Here is an 18,495-nt window from a genome sequence, read left to right as displayed (position 1 = left end):
CAATGGCACAAGATCCGGTGCTGGGGACAGCAAGTAGACCCGGGCAGCAGCGCCAGCTGTGGCGCTGAGCGTGGGTACCCTCTGCAGAGCCCTCGGATGGCATGACCTGGGCCATCATCCTGTCTGCATAACCCCAAGCCTATTCCCCAACCTCCCAGAAATGTCTCTCTCCTTTTGTGCTGACCCCGGCAAAATCTGTGTCTGTTGCCTGCAGCTATGAATCCCGGCTGGATCCAGCAGGGTCCCCATCCACTCCCCCGCCCCCCGCAGGAGGAATCATGCCACCCCCTCTCCTCTTAAAAAAAGACAGAATCAGACACAGTCAATGTTCATTATAAGAAGCCGTCTCATTGTTAACGTCCCTCCTTCCACGCTTGCATTGCTCCCTGCCTGCCTTCCGTCTTTCCTCCCTACCTCTCTCAAATAACCATTGCACACCCATGTCACATGAAGACTGCTCCAGGCTGGGGCCCTAAGGGATCTGCTTCCTTCCCACCCCCCCACCCCCCGCCCCTGTAATGCATCAGTGTCTGGCACATAGGTGACTCTTAATAAATTCCCATTGAAGTGAATGAATGCCTCTGACATTCACCAGATGATTTAATTTAAAAAATTAAAATCATTAAAATCCTGATACTTAGAATTTCCAACAGAACAAAGAGCCAGCCCATGCCCCAGGGTGTGCGCGGGGTGGAAAATTTGCTCAGAGAAGAGACCAGAGGCTAGAGTCTGGGGTTTGCACATTTATCCAACAAGCGATTCTTATATGTGTCAGGAATCAGCCAGGAACGGCAGAGATGACTCCCCAGGTTCACGTGGAGCACGGCGTCCAGCAGGGAAAACAGACGGTGAGCAAGGCGGACACAACACAGCGCATATCGCGGGGTGCCCGGGGGGCTCAGCTGGTGAGCATCTGCCGTCGGCTCAGGGCGTGATCCCGGGGTCCTGGGATGGAGTCCTGCGTCAGGCTCCCTGCTCAGCATGGAGCCTGCTTCTCCCTCTCCCTCTGCAGCTTCCCCTGCTCGTTCTCTCTCTCTCTCTCTCTCTCTCTCTCTCTCTCTTTCGAATAAAAAATTAAAATCATTAAAATGAACGAACAAACCACAGGGCATGTCACATAGGGGCGAGTGCTCAGGTCAAGAAAGCATGAAAGGGGGGGTGAAGGGCTTGCAATTTTAGCTCCGGAGCCAGGGAAGTCCTCATCGCTCTCAGGTGAGAGAACATTCCAGGTAGGGGAACAGCAGGTGTCCTGAACAGTAGGACCAGCTGTGTGTATCACCCACTTCTGTGCAAACTAGGAAAGGCAGGGATCTTGTCACGCATCTGCACGCATGTGTCCCCAGGCCCTAGAACAGTTCTTGACACATCGTAGTGTTTTATAGAATGTTTATCAAACAAATGTGATGATTTTCAGCTCTGCCTTTAGTTACCGGAATACACACACACTCTCTTTTGTGACGATTCGTTTCTGTGCCCCTTGCAGGGTTCTTCAAGCTCTGCACAGTTCGCGCGGGGGGCTAGGTAATCCTCGGGCGTGGGGGCCGCCTGGAGGATGCTCAGCAGCAGCCCTGGCCTCTGCCCTCCGATGCCAGGAGCATTCAGCCTCTGCTGTGACAACTGAACACGTCTCTAGACATGGCCATGGTCCCAGGCGGGGAGGGGGTGCGAATCGCCCCAGCAGAGAGCTCCGGCCTGCGGAGTCAGAGCCATTGCTGGGCACCCAGAGCACTGAAAACCAATGTCCTTGGACGCGTTTGAGAATCAGGTCCTTGGATTCCTGGGAGGCTCAGTGGGTGAGCGTCTGTCTGCCTTCGGCTCAGGTGTGATCCCCGGGTCCTGGGATCGAGTCCCGCATCGGGCTCCCTGCAGGGAACCTGCTTCTCTCTGCCTGTGTCTCTGTCTGTCTCTGTCTGTCTGTCTGTCTCTCTCTCTCTTTCTCTCTCATGAGTAAATAAATAAAATCTTTTTTAAAAGAAGAGACTCAGGTCCTGCCTCTGACGCAATCCCCCACCTGACAAGCAGGTGGCAGCAAAGACCGCGCTCTCACTACCATGGCTGCCCTCACTTTGCGAAAATCTTCATTTCTCTGCCCATTTCGCACAACTGATTCTGGAACTCGGCTCACTCCCCCTCCCCCGCCCCCGTCCCCGTGGGGCCTTGGGAGCAATCCGCTCGGTCTGCACTTTTCCAGACCAGACACACAGGAAGCAGCAGCAACGTCCGGAACCCACCTGCAGAGAGGGCGCTGCCTGGGTGGTGCAGGTGTCGCCGGTGGGCACGGGAAGGAAATCCTCCTGGAAGCAGGCAGATCTGAATCCGCATCCCAGCTGTACTCCTTTCTCTCTTTGTACCCTCGGGCCCATTAGCTGAGCCTGCCTATGCCTCAGTTTCCCCATCTGTACCCTGCCTTGCTTCTCTCCATAGTCCTCCCCACCCACCATATGTTTTGCACGCCTCTCTCCTCCAACATGTGGCGGCTCTGGGAGCAAAGGCTTGCTCTGGTGGGTCACTGCCCCCGGTTCCTGGCGTGCCGTGACCTTCATCAAGTGTTTGTTGAGTGACCGATTAACAGAGTAGTGCACTAGAGTAATAAGGACTCAGTGAGGGTGGCCTGGGTGGCTCAGTGGTTTAGCGCCGCCTTCAGCCCAGGGCTTGATTCTGGGGTCCCGGGATCGAGTCCCACGTTGGGCTCCCTGCATAGAGCCTGCTTCTCCCTCTGCCTGTGTCTCTGCCTCTCTCTCTGTGTCTCCCGTGAATAAATAAATAAAATATTTTTAAAAAAAAAAAGGACTCAGTGAATGTCGGGATGGGGGTGCCGTGGTAAGGGTGACAGTGTCGTGGTGAGTGCAATGACATCATGGTGTTGGAAATGCTGTTCCACCCCTAGGTACCACCAGAGCAAGGACTCGGCCTGAGCATCCGGGTTTTTAAAAGATGCTCCGGTGATTCTAACGTGCAGGAAGGTGACAACAAAATGCCCCCGATCAATGCCACACGAAAGATGGCCCCACACCAGCAGCACCCACGTCACCTGGGAGCTGGTTGGAACAGGGGATTCTCGGCAACCCCTGGACCCGCTGACTCAGAGCGCCCCAGGGCTGGCACCCACCAGTGGACTTGGACACCACCCCGCAGAGTCTGGGCACGCTGTACTGTTAGCAGCGCCACCCCAGGGGATGCGGATGTGCAGCCACTTTGGACACGCCCGTGCCCACAGGTAACACCGGACAACAGGAGGGAGGGATAAGACTGGTCCCTGAGGAGCACCCCCCGAACCCCCAGTTGGTGAGCTCCATGGGAATCTTTCACTTCGGATCCTAGACTCACTCCCACCACGTACACTGAAAAAAAGCCCATGTCACACCCAGGCTGGCGTTTGCCCAAAAGGAGCCAGGCTTCCCTGGAGAACGCTCAGTGCCACCAGGGCCAAGGAGGTGGGCACCCCTGCCCCCAACCCACTGAGGCCACACAACAGCTGATGGTGCATCATTATACAGGGACCGGGATAGGTCCTCGGGACTCAGCCCATGACAGGCTTCATACCCTTTTTGCTGGTGCAGAAGCAACCTAAGTATACCCTGCTGCGGGCAGCACAGAAAACATGTGCATGCGTGTGAGTGCGTGTGCATGTGAGTGTGAGAGAGAGCTCGACTTTACAAAACCTCCTTCCTGGAGGCTTGTTAGATGTTGCAGAATTGGGGCCTCTGGGGGGCTCAGTAGGCTGAACATCTACCTACGGCTCAGGTCGTGATCCCGGGGTCCTGGGATCGAGCCCCACGTCAGGCTCCCTGCCCAGAGGGGAGTCTGCTGCTCCCTCTCCCTCTGCTGCTCCCCCTGCTTGTGCTCTCCCTCTCCCTCTCTCTCTCTCTCTCTCTCTCTCTCTCAAATAAATAAATAAAATCTTTTAAAAAAAGAATTGCACCCCCGCCCCCACCCACTTACTGAATCAGAACCTGCATTTTCACAAGCTCCCCTTGAAAACCTCAGGTGCCCTGGGATAAACCAAACGGCGGTGGCCACTCGCAATGCTTAGCAGCCCCCGCCCCCCCCCCCCCAGACTGTGATTCTACTGGCCTGATGTGGCCCCTGGCACATTTTTTAAATTCCAGTGAGTGTTGAGAACCGGCTGACCTCTGTGGGTGTCGGCCTTCCTCAGGGGCTCCGGGGGGACCCACAGACCACCCTGTTCATCCTTTCCCGGCACATCTGAATCCCACCGGTCTCAGACTTCAGGCCAGGGAAGCAGGCTCAGTCAACAGCATCACATGGCATGAGGTGACTAGGGGTGACAGGTGGTGCTTGGGTCCCACAGTAGGTCCGGGGGTGATCACTGGGTGTTTGAGGACGTGCTTCCCTCCCAGTTGTGAGTCTGCGGACGGTGCTTCCCTCTCGGGGCGAGCCTGCTGGTCATTCCTCCTTGTGCACCTGACTGCTCTTCCTCCGGCTGTGAGCTGGCCCGGGGTCTCCCCGGGGTCTCGGAAGTGACACGTGAAGGGGAGCAGCACCCCCCCCCCAGGTGGATGGGCAGCTCAGAGGGGCCCCCCGCATCGGGACGACCCCTGATCACCGAGTCACCGCTCCAAGGAAGCCCGGCCTGTGGCGCTTGGGGACCGTGGCCAGGCCGGGCAAGCACCCAGCTGAGGCTGGGGGACATTCGCACCGCCCAGCTGGTGAGTAGCCCAGATTTCTGCTCTCACCCCCCCACCCATGTCACACTGCGCCCCAGGCAGGGGCTCCAGGTCACATGAAGCCTGAGGACCAGTGTCCGAGGTGCAAGCCGCCCCCACACAGCTGAGCCCCTCAGGGAAGCTCTGGTAAAGGACTGAGCACTGTCCCTGGAGCAAGGACGATACCACCAGCTCGCTGTGCACCTTTGTACAGCTCGCCTAACCTCTCTGGTCTTCCTTGTCCGTAACAAAGAGTGGGGCAGCTGATCCATGAGTGGGAGTAAGGATCGAAATGAAGCCAGGGGAAGCCCAAGGGGGCTGCAATCCAGACAGTTCTGGTTATGATAAAGGGGCTATTTGGTCATCTCGGGTGAGGTGGGTTCCGCATTCCCGCAGGCTCCTCCAGCCCACACGGACGCACATGGGCACAGACACATGGACACACCACACCAGGCAGCACGGACGGCACAATGGTGAGAGCCAGGCCCGGAGCTCAGTCCACAGCGGTTCTCGGGTTGGACCCCCGGGGGCCACCACCGCTGGGGGCCTCCGAGGAAGAGGAGGCCGCCAGCCACGGGACAGGTCCCAGGGCCCCCACGCCTCCCACGGGCCCAGGCGTGGGGCTCAGATAGCCTGGTCCTGCCTCTGTCTCAGGCTGAGCACGCGGGCCGCCGCCACGAAGGCTGCCCCGGTGAGCAGCTCAGCGACAAAGCTGATCCAGCCCAGGGCCAGGGACCAGCCGAAGCGGATGTCCACCTGGTCCAGGAGGGCTTTCTCCTCCAGGAGACACAGCGCCTCCCGGAAGGCGGCGGCCGAGTACGCGATGTAGACGCTGATTCCTGCCAGGGTCACCAAGGCTGCAGGGGAGGCAAGGGGAGCATATCAAAGCCCCAGGGCACTGCTTCCTCATCCTCCTTCCACTCCTACTCCCCTCGCCTCACCCCACCCACCTCTCTAGGTGGCCGTGCTCCTCCTACCACAGGGCTTTTGCCCATACTCAGGGCACCTTCCTTTCCTTTCTGTTTCCCTCCAGTCCCCTGTCGCTCTTATCCATCCTCCCATCCCAGCTCATGCATCCATTCCGGGACCTCTCCAGTAGGTCGAATCCCCCTGGGCTTTCACAGCACCACACACCATCATGGTCCTGGTCAGAACTGCAATTTTGCGTTTGTTTTTGAAATCGCTTAGCAAATAAATGTCCATCGCCCCCACAATGGGCCGTGAGCTCCAGGGGGGCTCACCCTGGATTTGCCAGCACCCGGCACTGGGCTGGCACATGGTGGGTCCCTATGACAGTGAGTTAGAGCGTGCAGTCCTGGGCCACAGCTGCCAGCCACAGAGGGAGGCTATTGAAATTTAAATTAAATTAATGCAAATGAACATCTCAGCCCTCCCGGGGTGCCCGCCACAGAAGGAGTGTCGGTAGCCTGGCTTGAGGCTCCCCCACGGCACAGCGTGGATTAGACTTCCTGCCACCGCAGAAAGGCCAACTGGGCCGAGTGGTTTCGAGAATTCATCCCTGGGTGAAGCATTAACGCCAACGTCAATAACAGTAGTGGGTGCCTGGAGGGCATCTGAGCCTCACAATATTGTCACCTCCAGACATTCTTTTTTATTTTTTTTCCTCCATGGATCCCAAGTGTGTGCATCACCTCTGTTCTTGTCCTGATTTTAAGGAGGGACGAGTTCAAGCCCACAGGAAGGAGGGAGGTCTGAGGACACCAGCTGTGTGCTGGATTCCCAACCGGATTAACCCAGGCATTGCCTGGCTTTTCATCAATCAACAATCAAGCAAAGCAAGATTCGTCAGAAGGGCAGGGGGCATGAGAGAGCGAGGGTGTCCTGCCAGCCCGCAGCCCTCAAGCGGTAGCCGGTAGCCGTAGGGCCATCTGGGAAACCAGGAAAACAATCCTCGGGACCTGCTTCCACCCTCTGCTTCTCTCTTGGGACCACAGACCCAGGGATGCCGTCCTCCTTTCCGGCTGTGATGTCGCAGAAGAGGAAACCGAGCCCCAGAGAGGATGCCCGCCCCTCCCTGGCCAAGGAGCCATGTGCAGCCCCTCTGGGGCCCCCACAGTCCATGCAGCTGGGGTGGGGAGGGCACCTACCTCCAAAGAAGAAGAGGGTCCCTGTGAGCAGGAGGAGAACAGAGACTCGGAGGAGGAAGCTCAGAAACCCTGTCATCCCCCCAAAAACCATCAGGATCAGGCTGAGCGGCAGCAGAATCACAAACGTCCCGTGCATGGCTTAGAAGAGAGGACGACAGCAGGCAGAGGAGCATTACCACCTTTCAGTCAATCAACAAACACTCCTGAGCCCCACCTATGGGCCAACCCCCAGATGCTGGGAGAAAAAAATGAACGTCATGGTTACTACCATGTCTGATGATGATGATGATGATGATGATGATGATGATGATGAAACATGTCACCAACAACAAGGTCTCACTATTTTTCGCAGCCGAATAATTCCCCATTGCATAAGTGAAATAAGCAGGACAGAGAAAAATGCGTATCGTATGATTTCACTCATAGGCAGAATCCAGAAAACAAAACAAATAAGCCAACAAACTAAAAGACTTAAATATGGAGAATAAACTGGCATTTGCCAGATCGGGGGGGGTGTGAAATAGACAAGGGGGTAAGATGTAGGTACCTCTGGGTATAAAATAAATAAGTCACAGGGACGAAAAGTGCAGCATGGGGAATCTGTCAATAACACTAGTATCGGAAGGACAAGTGGTGAATACACCTGTTAGGATGACACCGGGTCACGTGGGGAACTGGCCAATCCCCATGCTGCGCCCCTGAAACTAACGAGGTAACATTGTATGTCGACTGGACTCCAAAATAAAAAAAAAATCATTTTTAAAAGGGACAACCGTTGTTGAAAGTCATGTGCGCCAGGCTCTGGGTCACTCACATGTGCTCTGGGTCTCTCACGAGCGCTCTGATTCAGACACACGCATTCTGGTTCACATGAGCATGCTCTGGGTCACACACCTGCAATCTGGGTCGCATACCCGCGCTCTGGGTCACTCACACACGCTCTGGGTCATACACATGTGCTCTGGGTTGCACACGCGCAGTCTGGGTTGCTCACGCACGCTCTGGATCACACACCCGTGCTCTGGGTCACATACGCGTGCTCTGGGTTGCATACGCGCGCTCTGGGTCACTCACACACGCTCTGGGCCATACACATGCTCTCTGGGTTGCCCACGCGCAGTCTGGGTTGCTCTTGCGCGCTCTGGGTCATACATACGTGCTCTGGTCGCAAACGTGCACTCTGGGTTGTACACACGCGATCTGGGTCTCTCACGTGCGCTCTGGTTCACACACACGCGCCCTGGTTCGCACACACGCACTCTGGGCCTCTCATGCATGCTCTGGGTCGTACACACGCACTCTGGTTCACATGCGCACACTCTGGGTCGCACATGCGCGCTCTGGGTCACACACACGTGCATCCTCATGGCAGGTAATGCCACGTTCATCCACATATTCACTCAGCATGTTTATAGCACACACACTCGGTGCCAAGCACTGTTCTCGGCCTGGCGAGTTCCAGGGCAAACACACCCCGACCCCTGCCCTCCAGAGGCTGGCGCTATAGCGAGTAGGGTCAAGCAGTGAACTGACCCATAGTGACAGAGTTGAGAGGCGGTGACAGTGGCTGGGGAGGGCAGTGACCACGACACAGAAGGGGCCGGGCCAGTGAGGAAGTGATGTGCAAGCAAGCCGCAGGGGAGGGAGGGCAGGAAGGGTGGGGGGTGGGGGGCGGCCGAAGGAGGAGCAGGTGCAGAGTCCAGGTGATGTGCCCGGTGGGATGGAAGCACCCCGGCCGCAGGTGGGGGTCGCGTGGAGAGGGTGACACAGGAGGTGCAGGGGAAGGCAGCGAGCTAACAGCAAGGCACGGCCGAGACGTCTGAACAAAGGAGGTCCCCGCACCCCGCAGCTCGGGGCCAGAGAATCCCACAGTGTCACTTCTGTTTCTCAAGACTTCTCTGCTGGGAGTAGATGGCAGAGGGGTGCCGGCGACGCAGAGGGTGCTCCCAAGCTCGTGTCCCCCAGGAAGCTCCACAGGTGACGTGATCTGGGACAAGAGTCTTTGCAGATGCAATGAAGTGAGGAGCCTCCGCATGAGATCATCTGGATCCGAGGGGGGCCCCCATCCAATGGCAAGTGCCCTGGGAGGAAGCAGCTGAGACCACGGAGATGACAAAGTAAAGGGGGGTGCAGAGATTGAGCCACCTGGCTCCACGCTCAGGGCTTCTGGGGACAGCCACCACCACCTGAGGCCAGGGAGGCAGGGACCAGATTCTCCCTTGGAGCCTCGCGGAGGACCAGCCCTGCGGACCCCTGCCTCTCAGACTTCTGACCTCCAGGACTGTGACACAATGCAGAAAGCAGGAAAGGGTGAGTCAGGTGGGGTGAGGGGAAATGGAAGAAATCTGGGGTCTTGGGATCCCCAAGTATAAACATTTGCCACCATCTTGGCTCTGAGCTTCCTGGCAGCCAAAGCAGAAAGGGAAATAATCACTAAGTTCTTCTTCACCGGCCATTCGTTTACCAAATATTTATTGATCATTTACTGTGAACTGGGTACTAAGCCTCTTTCAGTCCTTTCGGCAGCAAAATAGGTATGAAAAAAAATTCCTTGGGGCCCCTGGGGGGCTCAGTGGTTGAGTGTCTGCCTTCGGCTCAGGTCGTGATCCTGGGATCCTGGGATCGAGTCCTGCATTGGGGTCCCTGCATGGAGCCTGCTTCTCCCTCTGCCTGTGTCTCTGCCTCTCTCTCTGTCTCTCATGAATAAATAAATAAAATATTTTATAGGAAAAGAAAAAATAAAAAGAAATACTTTGTCTCGCTCTGCGGAGCATGCTAAGCTCATTTCTTCCCGAAGTCTTTCCTCACACCCCCATCCACGGTCGGCTCGGTGCCCCCTCCCCAGGCTCCCGAGTCGCCCTATCCGGGCATCTGTTGGAGGGCATCTTCTGTGTCTCCCATTAAGCTGTGGGTTCCTTGTCCAGGTTCCTCCAGGAAACGCATCCCTGAGTTTCCAGGAGAGCTCTCAGGAGATGGTGAGTGTGCCCAACAGGTATTTGTCAACCTCGTAATTAAGTAAGAGCTAGACGGTGTTTCCCGAAGGCAAGACATAATGGCAGTTTCCAAGAAATGAGAAAGAAACGAAGAAGCTTGAGAGAGGACCCCACAGTGGTTCAAACCACGGACTTTCAGACTTCGGAGCCAGGTACTCTGTGTGCGAATTTGGGCTCTGACTCTGGGGCCACGGCCGTGTCTCTTCATTCGGCAGGAACCCCATTTCCACATCTGTGAAAAGGAGGCAATACTAGAGGGCTCACAGTATTACCATAAGGACGGTGTGCCCGTGGAGCACCCGGGGGGGCTCAGCAGTGGAGCATCTGCCTTCGGCTCAGGGCGTGATCCCAGGGTCCTGGGATCGAGGGCCGCATTGGGCTCCTGGCATGGAGCCTGCTTCTCCCTCTGCCTGTGTCTCTGCCTCTCTCTCTGCATCTCTCTTGCATACACACATAAAATCTTTAAAAAAAAAAAAAAAGGCAGTGTGCGTGATCATGGGGTGACGTGGAAAAGCATAAATGTAGGTCCCACGTCCCATAGAGTAAGCGCTAGATAGGTCATCACCCTGTCAGTAATACCGATGCTGGAGACAATAATCCAGCCCACTGTGACCAGATCACTTTGTCCTCAACCCTCCAAATGCCACCAACGTTGGCAAGTCAAGGAGATAAGACCAATCTCCCTCCCAAGACTTGTCCCTCCCTCCCTTCCTTCCTTCCTTCTTTCCTTCCTTCCTCCCTTCCTTCCTTCCTTCTTTCCTTCCTTACTCCCTTCCTTCCTTCCTTCTTTCCTTCCTTCCAGAAAAATCTTGGGCCAGAAACCACAACAGCTGGTGTGAAAACCTGGTCCTGGAATATGTGTCCCCCTGTATGGCATTGCCTCCAGACTGGCTGGAAAGTGAAGTCATTTCTCATTTAGAAATTAATGAGGTTTCCTGGCGCCGGCACGGCCCTGGCGGCGCCCCGTGTGAGTTCCCCAGACGTGCCGCAAGCCGACTTGACGTACATGTTCAATTAAATGTCTGGGTAAGAACAGGCCTCCCGTGCGAGAGCTGTAAAATCTCCTGCTGAAGTTTGGCTTAGCTTCTCGTGGGGTGTGTGTGCGTGTGTGTGCGCGCACACCCGAGCGCCTCAGTCTTTGTTATTTTCAGGGCCACAGACGTGGGAAATGAAGATTGATTCTGAGTCCCGTTCTCCTTAGGAATGTATCCACTTCCAACCCCATCTCGTTTGGAAACACGATGGCCCCCTAGTGCAGGCCATGCGCTGCTGCAGGGCTTGTGGACACCGCAGGGGACAAGGTCCCTGCCCCTCCCCCCACCCGCCCCATGCCCTGCCTTGGAGATCGCAGTCTAGGGCAGGAGACAGAAGAGCAGGGAAGCAAAGTCGCGGGCTGTGATGTGTCATGAAGGAAGTAAGCGTGATGATGCAGAAAAATGGGGTAGGCAGGCAGTGGGGGCACTTCTTTGAATAAGGTGATCGCTTTCATTTCCTTGGGCTGCATCACAAATTAGCACAAATCTTGTGTCTCCTACAGGAACATATGCTGCTATAGTCCTGGAGGCCACAAATCCAAAATCAAGGTGTCCCAGGACCGCACGCCCCCCCAGAGGCTCCAGGGGAGAGTCCTTCCCTGCCTCCTGCAGACTCCCAAGGGTGCTGGCCATCCCTGCCACCACCTGGCTGGAGGCTGTGCTTTCCCAGTCTCTGTCCCCATCTTCACGTGAGCTCTTCTCTCCTCTGTGATTCTCCTTTACTTATAAGGACCCTTGACATAGAACTCAGGGCCCACCCAGGTAATCCAAGATGATCTCTTCTCAAAATCCTGAACTTAATTACATCTGCAAGGACCCTTTTTTCAAATAAAGTCACATCCTCAGGTACCAGGGGTTAGGATGTGGACAAATCTTTTTGGGGGGGCGGGGGGGGAGGAATAACACCTTCTAATTCACTAGTGTTTACAGGAGGAGCTCAACAGAGAGCAACCAAGATTACGACATAAAATTGATAATAATAAAGGTAGACAGGCCATTTTTTCATGAGGGCAAACGCGTGCCCAAGGGCAAAAAGCCTTTCAATTCAAAAATACTTTGTTGCCCCCCCACCAAAAAAAAAAAGAGGCTTTGTTGCAAGCAAAGGGAAGAGCAAATCCAGAAAAAAGCAAAGATGTTCATGCCAGGGAAAAGATGATTGTGACTATCCGGTCATCAAACTGTTCAAAGAGGTGCTCAATGAAAGAAAAAATTGTTTTAATTAAAGAAAAAAAGAAGAAGAACCGCTCAATGGGAAAGCCAGGCTTCCAGTTCCCCAATGCCAGCGAGGCCAGGAAGCTGTGGGGTGGTTAGCGGTGCTCTTAAAGAAAGCAGGGACAGAGCTTTCCGCAGAGACATCAGAGGCGCTGACGAGAGGGGGAAATCTCAGGGGCCAGGTCCCAAAGGGGGAAATGTCACACTGTCTTTATGTGCAAGCCTTGTCGGTGTGGCCTGGAGACCCCCGGAAGGGCTCAGAGGTATCCAGCCCTGTCGTGCCTGGTAAGGAAGTCAATCGCTACATTTCTGCAAGTCTTTGTTCTTGAATCTGTAGTGACCTGAACACAGTTCTTTGGAGAACAGGGGTTGTGTCTTCGTTCCCTTTGGGCGCTCCAAGGTGCATTGCTATGATACGGATAAAAGCAGGACGCTACTCCAAGCAAAGACCTCGGTTCAAATCCCGACTCTGCCTTTTGCAGAGGGAATGTCATTGCCTCCCAAGGACCTGTCACTGTTGCCTCTCCTGCCTAGTGGCCCATGGGCCCTGACTTTGCCACACTGCTACGAGCACCAAATGTGAGAGTAACTTTCTTTCTCGCCATCCAGCCACCTTGGGCTTTACCAGGTAAGAATTCTGATAATGCCCATTTCACAGATGAGAAAAGCGAGGTTTGAGGCACTGAGAGGTCAGGTGTCCTCGAAGGTACAGCCAGCCATCAGGTGTCAGAGCAGGGATGGAACAGCCAAAGAGGTTGACCAAGGGGTGGCAGGATGGCGGACAAGGGGCATTTAACCCGGCCTGGGAATTAGGGAAGGCTCTCAGGGTGCAGAGAGATCTCAGCTTAGGATCAGAGGGACGAGAAGGCGTGGGCACAGATGTTCCTGAAGGATGTCCCAGCTACCGCAGCTGGAGAGGCGGGCAGGGCTCAAGGCTAGTTCCACCGGCCACGCGAAGGAGAAGTCCAGGCCCAGGCCAGGCCTCCTGGGGCTTGCCTTACGTGATAGCATCCTTCCTAGGAAAGACCAAACCAAGACCCACGCAGCCCCCACTCAACTCCTCCTTCATCCCCTCCTCCCCATAGCGGACCTCTTGCCTTTTTTCCACATAGTTACTTATTTTCCTATGTTTCTACCTGTTGCTCTAATTCCAAAGGGCACCCCCGGTCACGCTTTAACATCTGGAAAGAGAACGTGTCTGAGCGCCCACAGCATCATCTTGCCCGTAAGGCTCTGTAAACTTCCTTTTCTCATCCCACGGCATTTCTTGATCTTTTATCCACATTACTATATTCTCTTTACAGACTACATGATCTTCCAAAGGACGGACGTACCACACGCAGACGCTTAGCCATATTTCCACCCATGAGCGCTGAGGCTGTAGCTTATTCACCACTATTACAAACATGGCCTAGAAACCTCGGGTCCCAGGAAGTGGAATTACTTTGGATATGAATTTTGTTTGTTTCTTTGTTTGTTTAAAGCATGTACCTGGCTTTCAACAGGTACCCCGAGAGATGCTGAGACCCCAGGCAGCCCCTGCCCCTCTCCCCTCTCCCTCCCCCCCACCACACAGCTGTGTATAAATCACACTGAGACTTCCCTCCCGGACTCAGCCTCTGGATCCCATTATGTCCCCAATCCCTTTGTTTCCATCCCCCACCATCTCCTCTCTCGAGTCTACAACAGGCATCGTGGGAGGGCCGGTTTTCATTTTCCTTTCATTTCTCTGCAAATAGCTGGGGACCCAAGAGAGGCTCAGAGACCCAATCTTGTTATTTTTCCAACCTCACCTCCTCAGAGGACAAGCAGGCCAGGCCTCTGACCCTCGGTCAGGCTTCTGCTACAACCATGCTGTGTTGGGCCAGGCATTTGACCTCTCCGGGTCTGGTGTCCTTAGCTTAAGATGGTCAGTCTGGCCATCTTCCTGGCTCTTAGCAGATGCAGCCGAAGTAAGGCATGGGGAGGACCCCAGGTAGTGCAGGTAGAAGCACTTTCTGTGCTGTCTCTGGATCACCCCACCCTCCATCCTACCGCTCACCTCTGCTCCTGCTGTCCCTCCTTGTAATTCAGATCTCTGATGCCCAGTTGAAAGAGGCAGCGTAGGACGGGGGGACTCTGAACCCAGGAAACAGGTGAGGAGCTTCTCTTCTGGCCTGCCATAGCCTCGGTCTTAGCACACCCACATTACACTGGAATTTTACTGCGTGTAGCAGCCTCCTTACAGGGTACAAACTGCCTGGATCCACATCGCAGGTCTACCCATTACTGTGCAAACATTGGTAACTTACCCAACCTCCCTGTGCTTCCGTTCCCTCATTTGAAAAGTAAGGGGGATAACAGTTCCTGCCTCATGAGATTGTCGTGAAGACTGGGCGAGCTGATAGATGTAAAGCACCCAGGACAGCGTCTGGCACACAGGGACTGTCCCATAAACATCGACTGCTCCTCTTACTGCCCTTCAACTGCTCCATTGAAAGCTGCCTCCACCACCCTTCCTTCTGTGACCCTATTTCATTCCCTTTGCTACACCTCCTGCTATTTGAACCAAGTGTACACTTATTTATTCATTCATTCCTACGTTCTGCGTGGGCAGGCACCACACCTGTCCTGTCATGTTCTATGCCCAGTGCTGAGTGAAATACATATGTACTAAGCAAATAACCGAGTCTCCAGCAGTTAGCTCCATTTTACAGATGAAAAGCCTGAGGCTCAGGGAGGTGATGTGACTTAATTGACATTAACTGAGCTCCTACTATGCACAGTGCACCTCTGCTAGGTGCTTTTTTTTTTTTTATGTGCTCTCATTTCATCTCAGAGCAGCCTGTTTATGGAAGCAAGGGATGGCCCAGAAGCCACACAGCCTGGTTAGATGTGGGCCCTTATCTCTGATGGGACTGTCCCTACTCCTACCCCTTGTCACAAGTGGCACATCTCAGCCCGGTGCATCAGCACATCGAAGATTGGCTCAGCCCTGGGAATGCGATCCAATCTGGTCGAACGAGAAGTCTACCTGGAAGATCTGCAGACTTTTGGGAAGGAGAGAGCCTCCTCCTGCTTGAGTGGCTAAGACTGGAGAGGGTTTATTGAAAACAAGACCCAAATAAAGGCGAAGCCCAGAGAGGAGAAGAAAGAAATTGAGTTTCATTCTCTGGATCCCAGCACACTTGAATTTTTCAGTTATTTGGACTGGGAATTCCTTTTTCCTGTTTAAACAGGGATGATTTGCATTCTACCACAGGACCCCTGGCTGATACAGCTAGCCTGGTTGTTTCTAGATCGTGGCTCTTTTTTCAACAGGGTGCTGAATTTGATGACTCTCTCCTCCTCCACCAGAAATAATTCCAGTCCCTGGCCAAGGAATCAAACCCGTAACATCCCCAGAGCTAATCTGGGAGACAAAAACATCCAAGCAAGATGGATTTTTAGTGGGCGCTGCTTGGGGTTTCTTGCAGGAAAAGTCAAGAGTTCCTCCCCAAACACCCCCACTGGGATTTGTCTAGGAGGCTGGCTCGGAGAACATGCTGCTTTGACAACTGTCCTCTCTGCTGTGTGACCCCACCGGCAGGTCCTCAAAGGAATAAAACGTCTTCACATAATAAAAGAGCTTGGACAAGATTCAAAATTCATTCCGGGGATAAAGAGATTCTGAGAAAAGTCTTCCTCTGGGGGTGGTGTGCAGTGAGCATGCGGTCTGAAGGGGCAGTCCACTCTCTTTCTTGGATGATATCACGGTAATAATAGCAGCTCCCACTCCAGGCGCACTTACAGAGGCCAGGCACCACTGGAGCTCTTTAAATACGTCTCCCATTCCATCCTTGCCATATTCTTATGAAGAAAAGTGACAAATACCCTCACTTTGCCCTTAAGGGAACTGATGCTCAGGGAGACATAGGAATGCATCCCCGGCCGCACGCCTACTTGGCGGTGAAGCTCGGGGGCTTAGACCTGGTTCTGAAACTGAACGGGTGAGAACAGACTCTGGATGTGTTTCTCAAAATCCTGGCACACACAAGGTCGCCAGCATTATTAAGTTTCACAAAGAAGCCAGACAAATGCCAACTATACTTAGTCATCCGGTTTACCCATAGATGTGACAAGGATGCTAAATGCCAGCACCCAGCCCAGCAAAGGGTCAGTGCTCCAGAGATGGGACCGCATCTAACAGAGGCCGGAAGGAACAGTAAAGGCTAGTGTTTATCGAGCACCTACTATGTGTGCAGCACTTTCATGCAACACAGAGATCCCACAACAACCAGGCACTGTGTGAGGTCCCAGGTGAGGTCAATCTTTTCAGCCAACTGGTTTATGGAATTCTGAGCACACCCCCCCTCGTAGTTTTGACATTTCATTTTAATAGACATGGGAAGTGAGTCTCAGAGGTTAAGAGTGCCTGTTGTATGATCACAGAGGGCCCGGGAAGGATCTGAGCAGGTATCTGATACCCGTCTCCCTCACGTCTAGGGCAGGAACTCTAGATTATTCTTGAAACATGCTCTGAGAACAACCCACATTGATCGCAGTCAGCTTGAGGCTGAGGACAGAGTTCATGGCACGTCCACCCTCCCTCGGCTCCCGCATAGGTCAAGTGCCTTGGGGACCTCTCCTGCCCTGGGACCTTACGCAGTGGTGTAGCAGGTGGATGGTATCCGCTCAGGAGAGCCAAATGCTAAGTTTATAGGAATTTGGGGAGCCACTTGACATGATGTTGATAGCTAGAAGCTAAGTTCCAAGCACTGTGCTAGGCACTTGGGAATCAGCCCAGAACAGGGCAGACAGGGTGGCCCCAGGGAAGGGGCTGCCCTCTGCCCCAGATTGCCTTTCTTGAATCATTCCATTTATGGCATCCCTGCTGCTGCCAGGTGCTCCTGCTAGGCCCTGAGGATACAAATCAGGCTGACATGGGGTGTGCCTTTGAGTCTGCTGGCTCAGACCTCCTCTCTTTTCAGCATTCAGTTCTGCAGGCTGGTTTAGGCATCTCTTCCGACCCCCCTCCTCGCTCCCTCACGCTGCTGGTCACTCTGAAACGTGACTGCACATTTCCACGTCTGTCTCCACAGCTAGTCTGTGAGCTCTTGGAGGGAGGGCACGACCTGGGTCTTAATCATCAGCAGGGTGCCCAGGGCATACAGAGCCTGCGATCAACGTTTGTTGAATGAATCCAAAACCGCACTCCAGGGTAGGTAGGTAAGGCGTGGTGCAAAGAGAGGCTTGGCAGCTGCCTCCATCTCCACTCCCTCGTCCCTGTCCCCCCGCCCTCGCTGTGCCCCCGGCAGGGCCCTGCTCCTGGGAGAATCGCTCCAAAACGTGTCCAGACCCGGGATCCTCCTGCGATCCCCACCCTCCCGGACTCACTGAGAAGTTGCCGGCTGGAGTCGCTGACGGTCACGTTCTCCTGCCAGAAGGGGTTCATCAGCGGCACACACGGGCTCTGGACTGGATGGGGCGGAAGAACCGGTGGGTGCGGGCCTGGAGGTGGGACCCCAGCCCGGGGACCCCATCCACCCCGGAGGGCGGGGCGCGCGCGCGCGGGGACCCAAGCAGCTCCGAAGCCGTCCTCCCGCCCGGCCCAGGGCCCAGACCCCCCCACCCCGCCCCGCTTTGTGCTCTGGGGCTCCGGGGCAGGGCCGCGAGCCCAGCAACAGGTGCAGGCGGGCGCGCGCCCCTTACCGCGGCAGGTGCGCCAGAGGCCGGAGTGCGAGCTGAGGGGTTCGAGCTGGCTGCGGTTGGCGGCCCCCGCCCGGCCCCGCGCCCCCGGGCCGCCCCGCTCCAGCCGCTCGGTGTCAATGATGTACCAGAAGTCCGTGCCGATGGCGGCCGCCAGGAGCACGAAGCTGAGCGCCCCGGCCAGCGCCGCCGCGCCCGCCAGCATGCCCAGGTGCACCCGCATGGCGCAGCGCAGCTCCTCCTCCAGAGCCTCCGCACCAGGCTGCCCGGGCCTCCGGCCTCCAGCCCTCCCTCCCGCGCTGGCTCCGCCCTCAGACCCTCACCTGCGCCCTCAGACCTGCACGCGCTGCTCCCGAACCGCTCCCCCGCGCCCACGCCACCGCCGCTCTCCGACCCCTACCTGCGACCTCAGACTTCCACCTCCGCCTTCAGACCCCCATCTGAGCCCTCATCCCTCCCCATGCACCTCCACCTCGTCCTGCAGCCCTCCATCCCCACCCCCAACCTGTCCCGGACTCTCCACCCTCGGATGGCCTCACTGCTTTCCCCGAGCCGCTCCCGCCTCACCGCCCCGCCGGGACCCAGCCTGCCCTGCCTCTCCCTTGACGCCCTGAACCTCCCCCCTGGCTCTCCCCACACCACCCGGACTCCCCCCGTCCAGCCCCGCCCTTCCAAGGCTCCCCCTCCCCCGCGGAGTGTGGCCTGCGCCCCTCCTCCTGGAGCCCAGCACCAGATAGGGCTGGAGTTGTGCGCGCTGTGCTGCTGGACAGCACCTTCCCGCAGCCTGGGGGAGCGAGACAGTGGGGCCTTGCGC

The 18,495-nt window shown here is 55.6% G+C and overlaps 1 protein-coding gene across 2 annotated transcripts; it reads right to left on the bottom strand.

Moving 5' to 3' along the window:
* Nucleotides 1-582: 582 nt before the first annotated feature.
* Nucleotides 583-17,937, bottom strand: TMEM114 (transmembrane protein 114). 2 transcript variants are annotated; one of them, XM_026003085.2, is made up of 4 exons: nucleotides 17,685-17,935; nucleotides 17,370-17,450; nucleotides 6,776-6,913; nucleotides 583-5,524 (listed from the first exon to the last, which is right to left on the bottom strand). In XM_026003085.2, exons 1-4 carry the CDS (start codon nucleotides 17,902-17,904, stop codon nucleotides 5,292-5,294), a joined length of 672 nt encoding a protein of 223 aa, XP_025858870.1. In that variant the 5' UTR covers nucleotides 17,905-17,935; the 3' UTR covers nucleotides 583-5,291. The 2 variants fall into 2 exon arrangements, with proteins under 2 accessions (XP_025858870.1, XP_072609996.1); XM_072753895.1 differs by lacking the exon at nucleotides 6,776-6,913 and having other exon boundaries at nucleotides 583-945; nucleotides 17,685-17,937.
* Nucleotides 17,938-18,495: the final 558 nt, after the last annotated feature.

This window comes from Vulpes vulpes, chromosome 3, assembly GCF_048418805.1.
Source record: "Vulpes vulpes isolate BD-2025 chromosome 3, VulVul3, whole genome shotgun sequence".
In the NCBI taxonomy this organism is placed as follows: domain Eukaryota; kingdom Metazoa; phylum Chordata; class Mammalia; order Carnivora; family Canidae; genus Vulpes; species Vulpes vulpes.
This window is presented reverse-complemented; position numbering and strand designations above follow the sequence as displayed.

Bases quoted from the DNA above. Each gene is read 5' to 3' on its own strand.
- TMEM114 (XM_026003085.2), bottom strand. From the start codon at position 17,904: ATGCGGGTGCACCTGGGCATGCTGGCGGGCGCGGCGGCGCTGGCCGGG. The intron at 17,451-17,684 runs GTAAGGGGCGCG...CGCCCCATCCAG, and splicing joins CCTCTGGCGCACCTGCCGCG to TCCAGAGCCCGTGTGTGCCG. The intron at 6,914-17,369 runs GTGAGTCCGGGA...CTCTCTTCTAAG, and splicing joins CTCCAGCCGGCAACTTCTCA to CCATGCACGGGACGTTTGTG.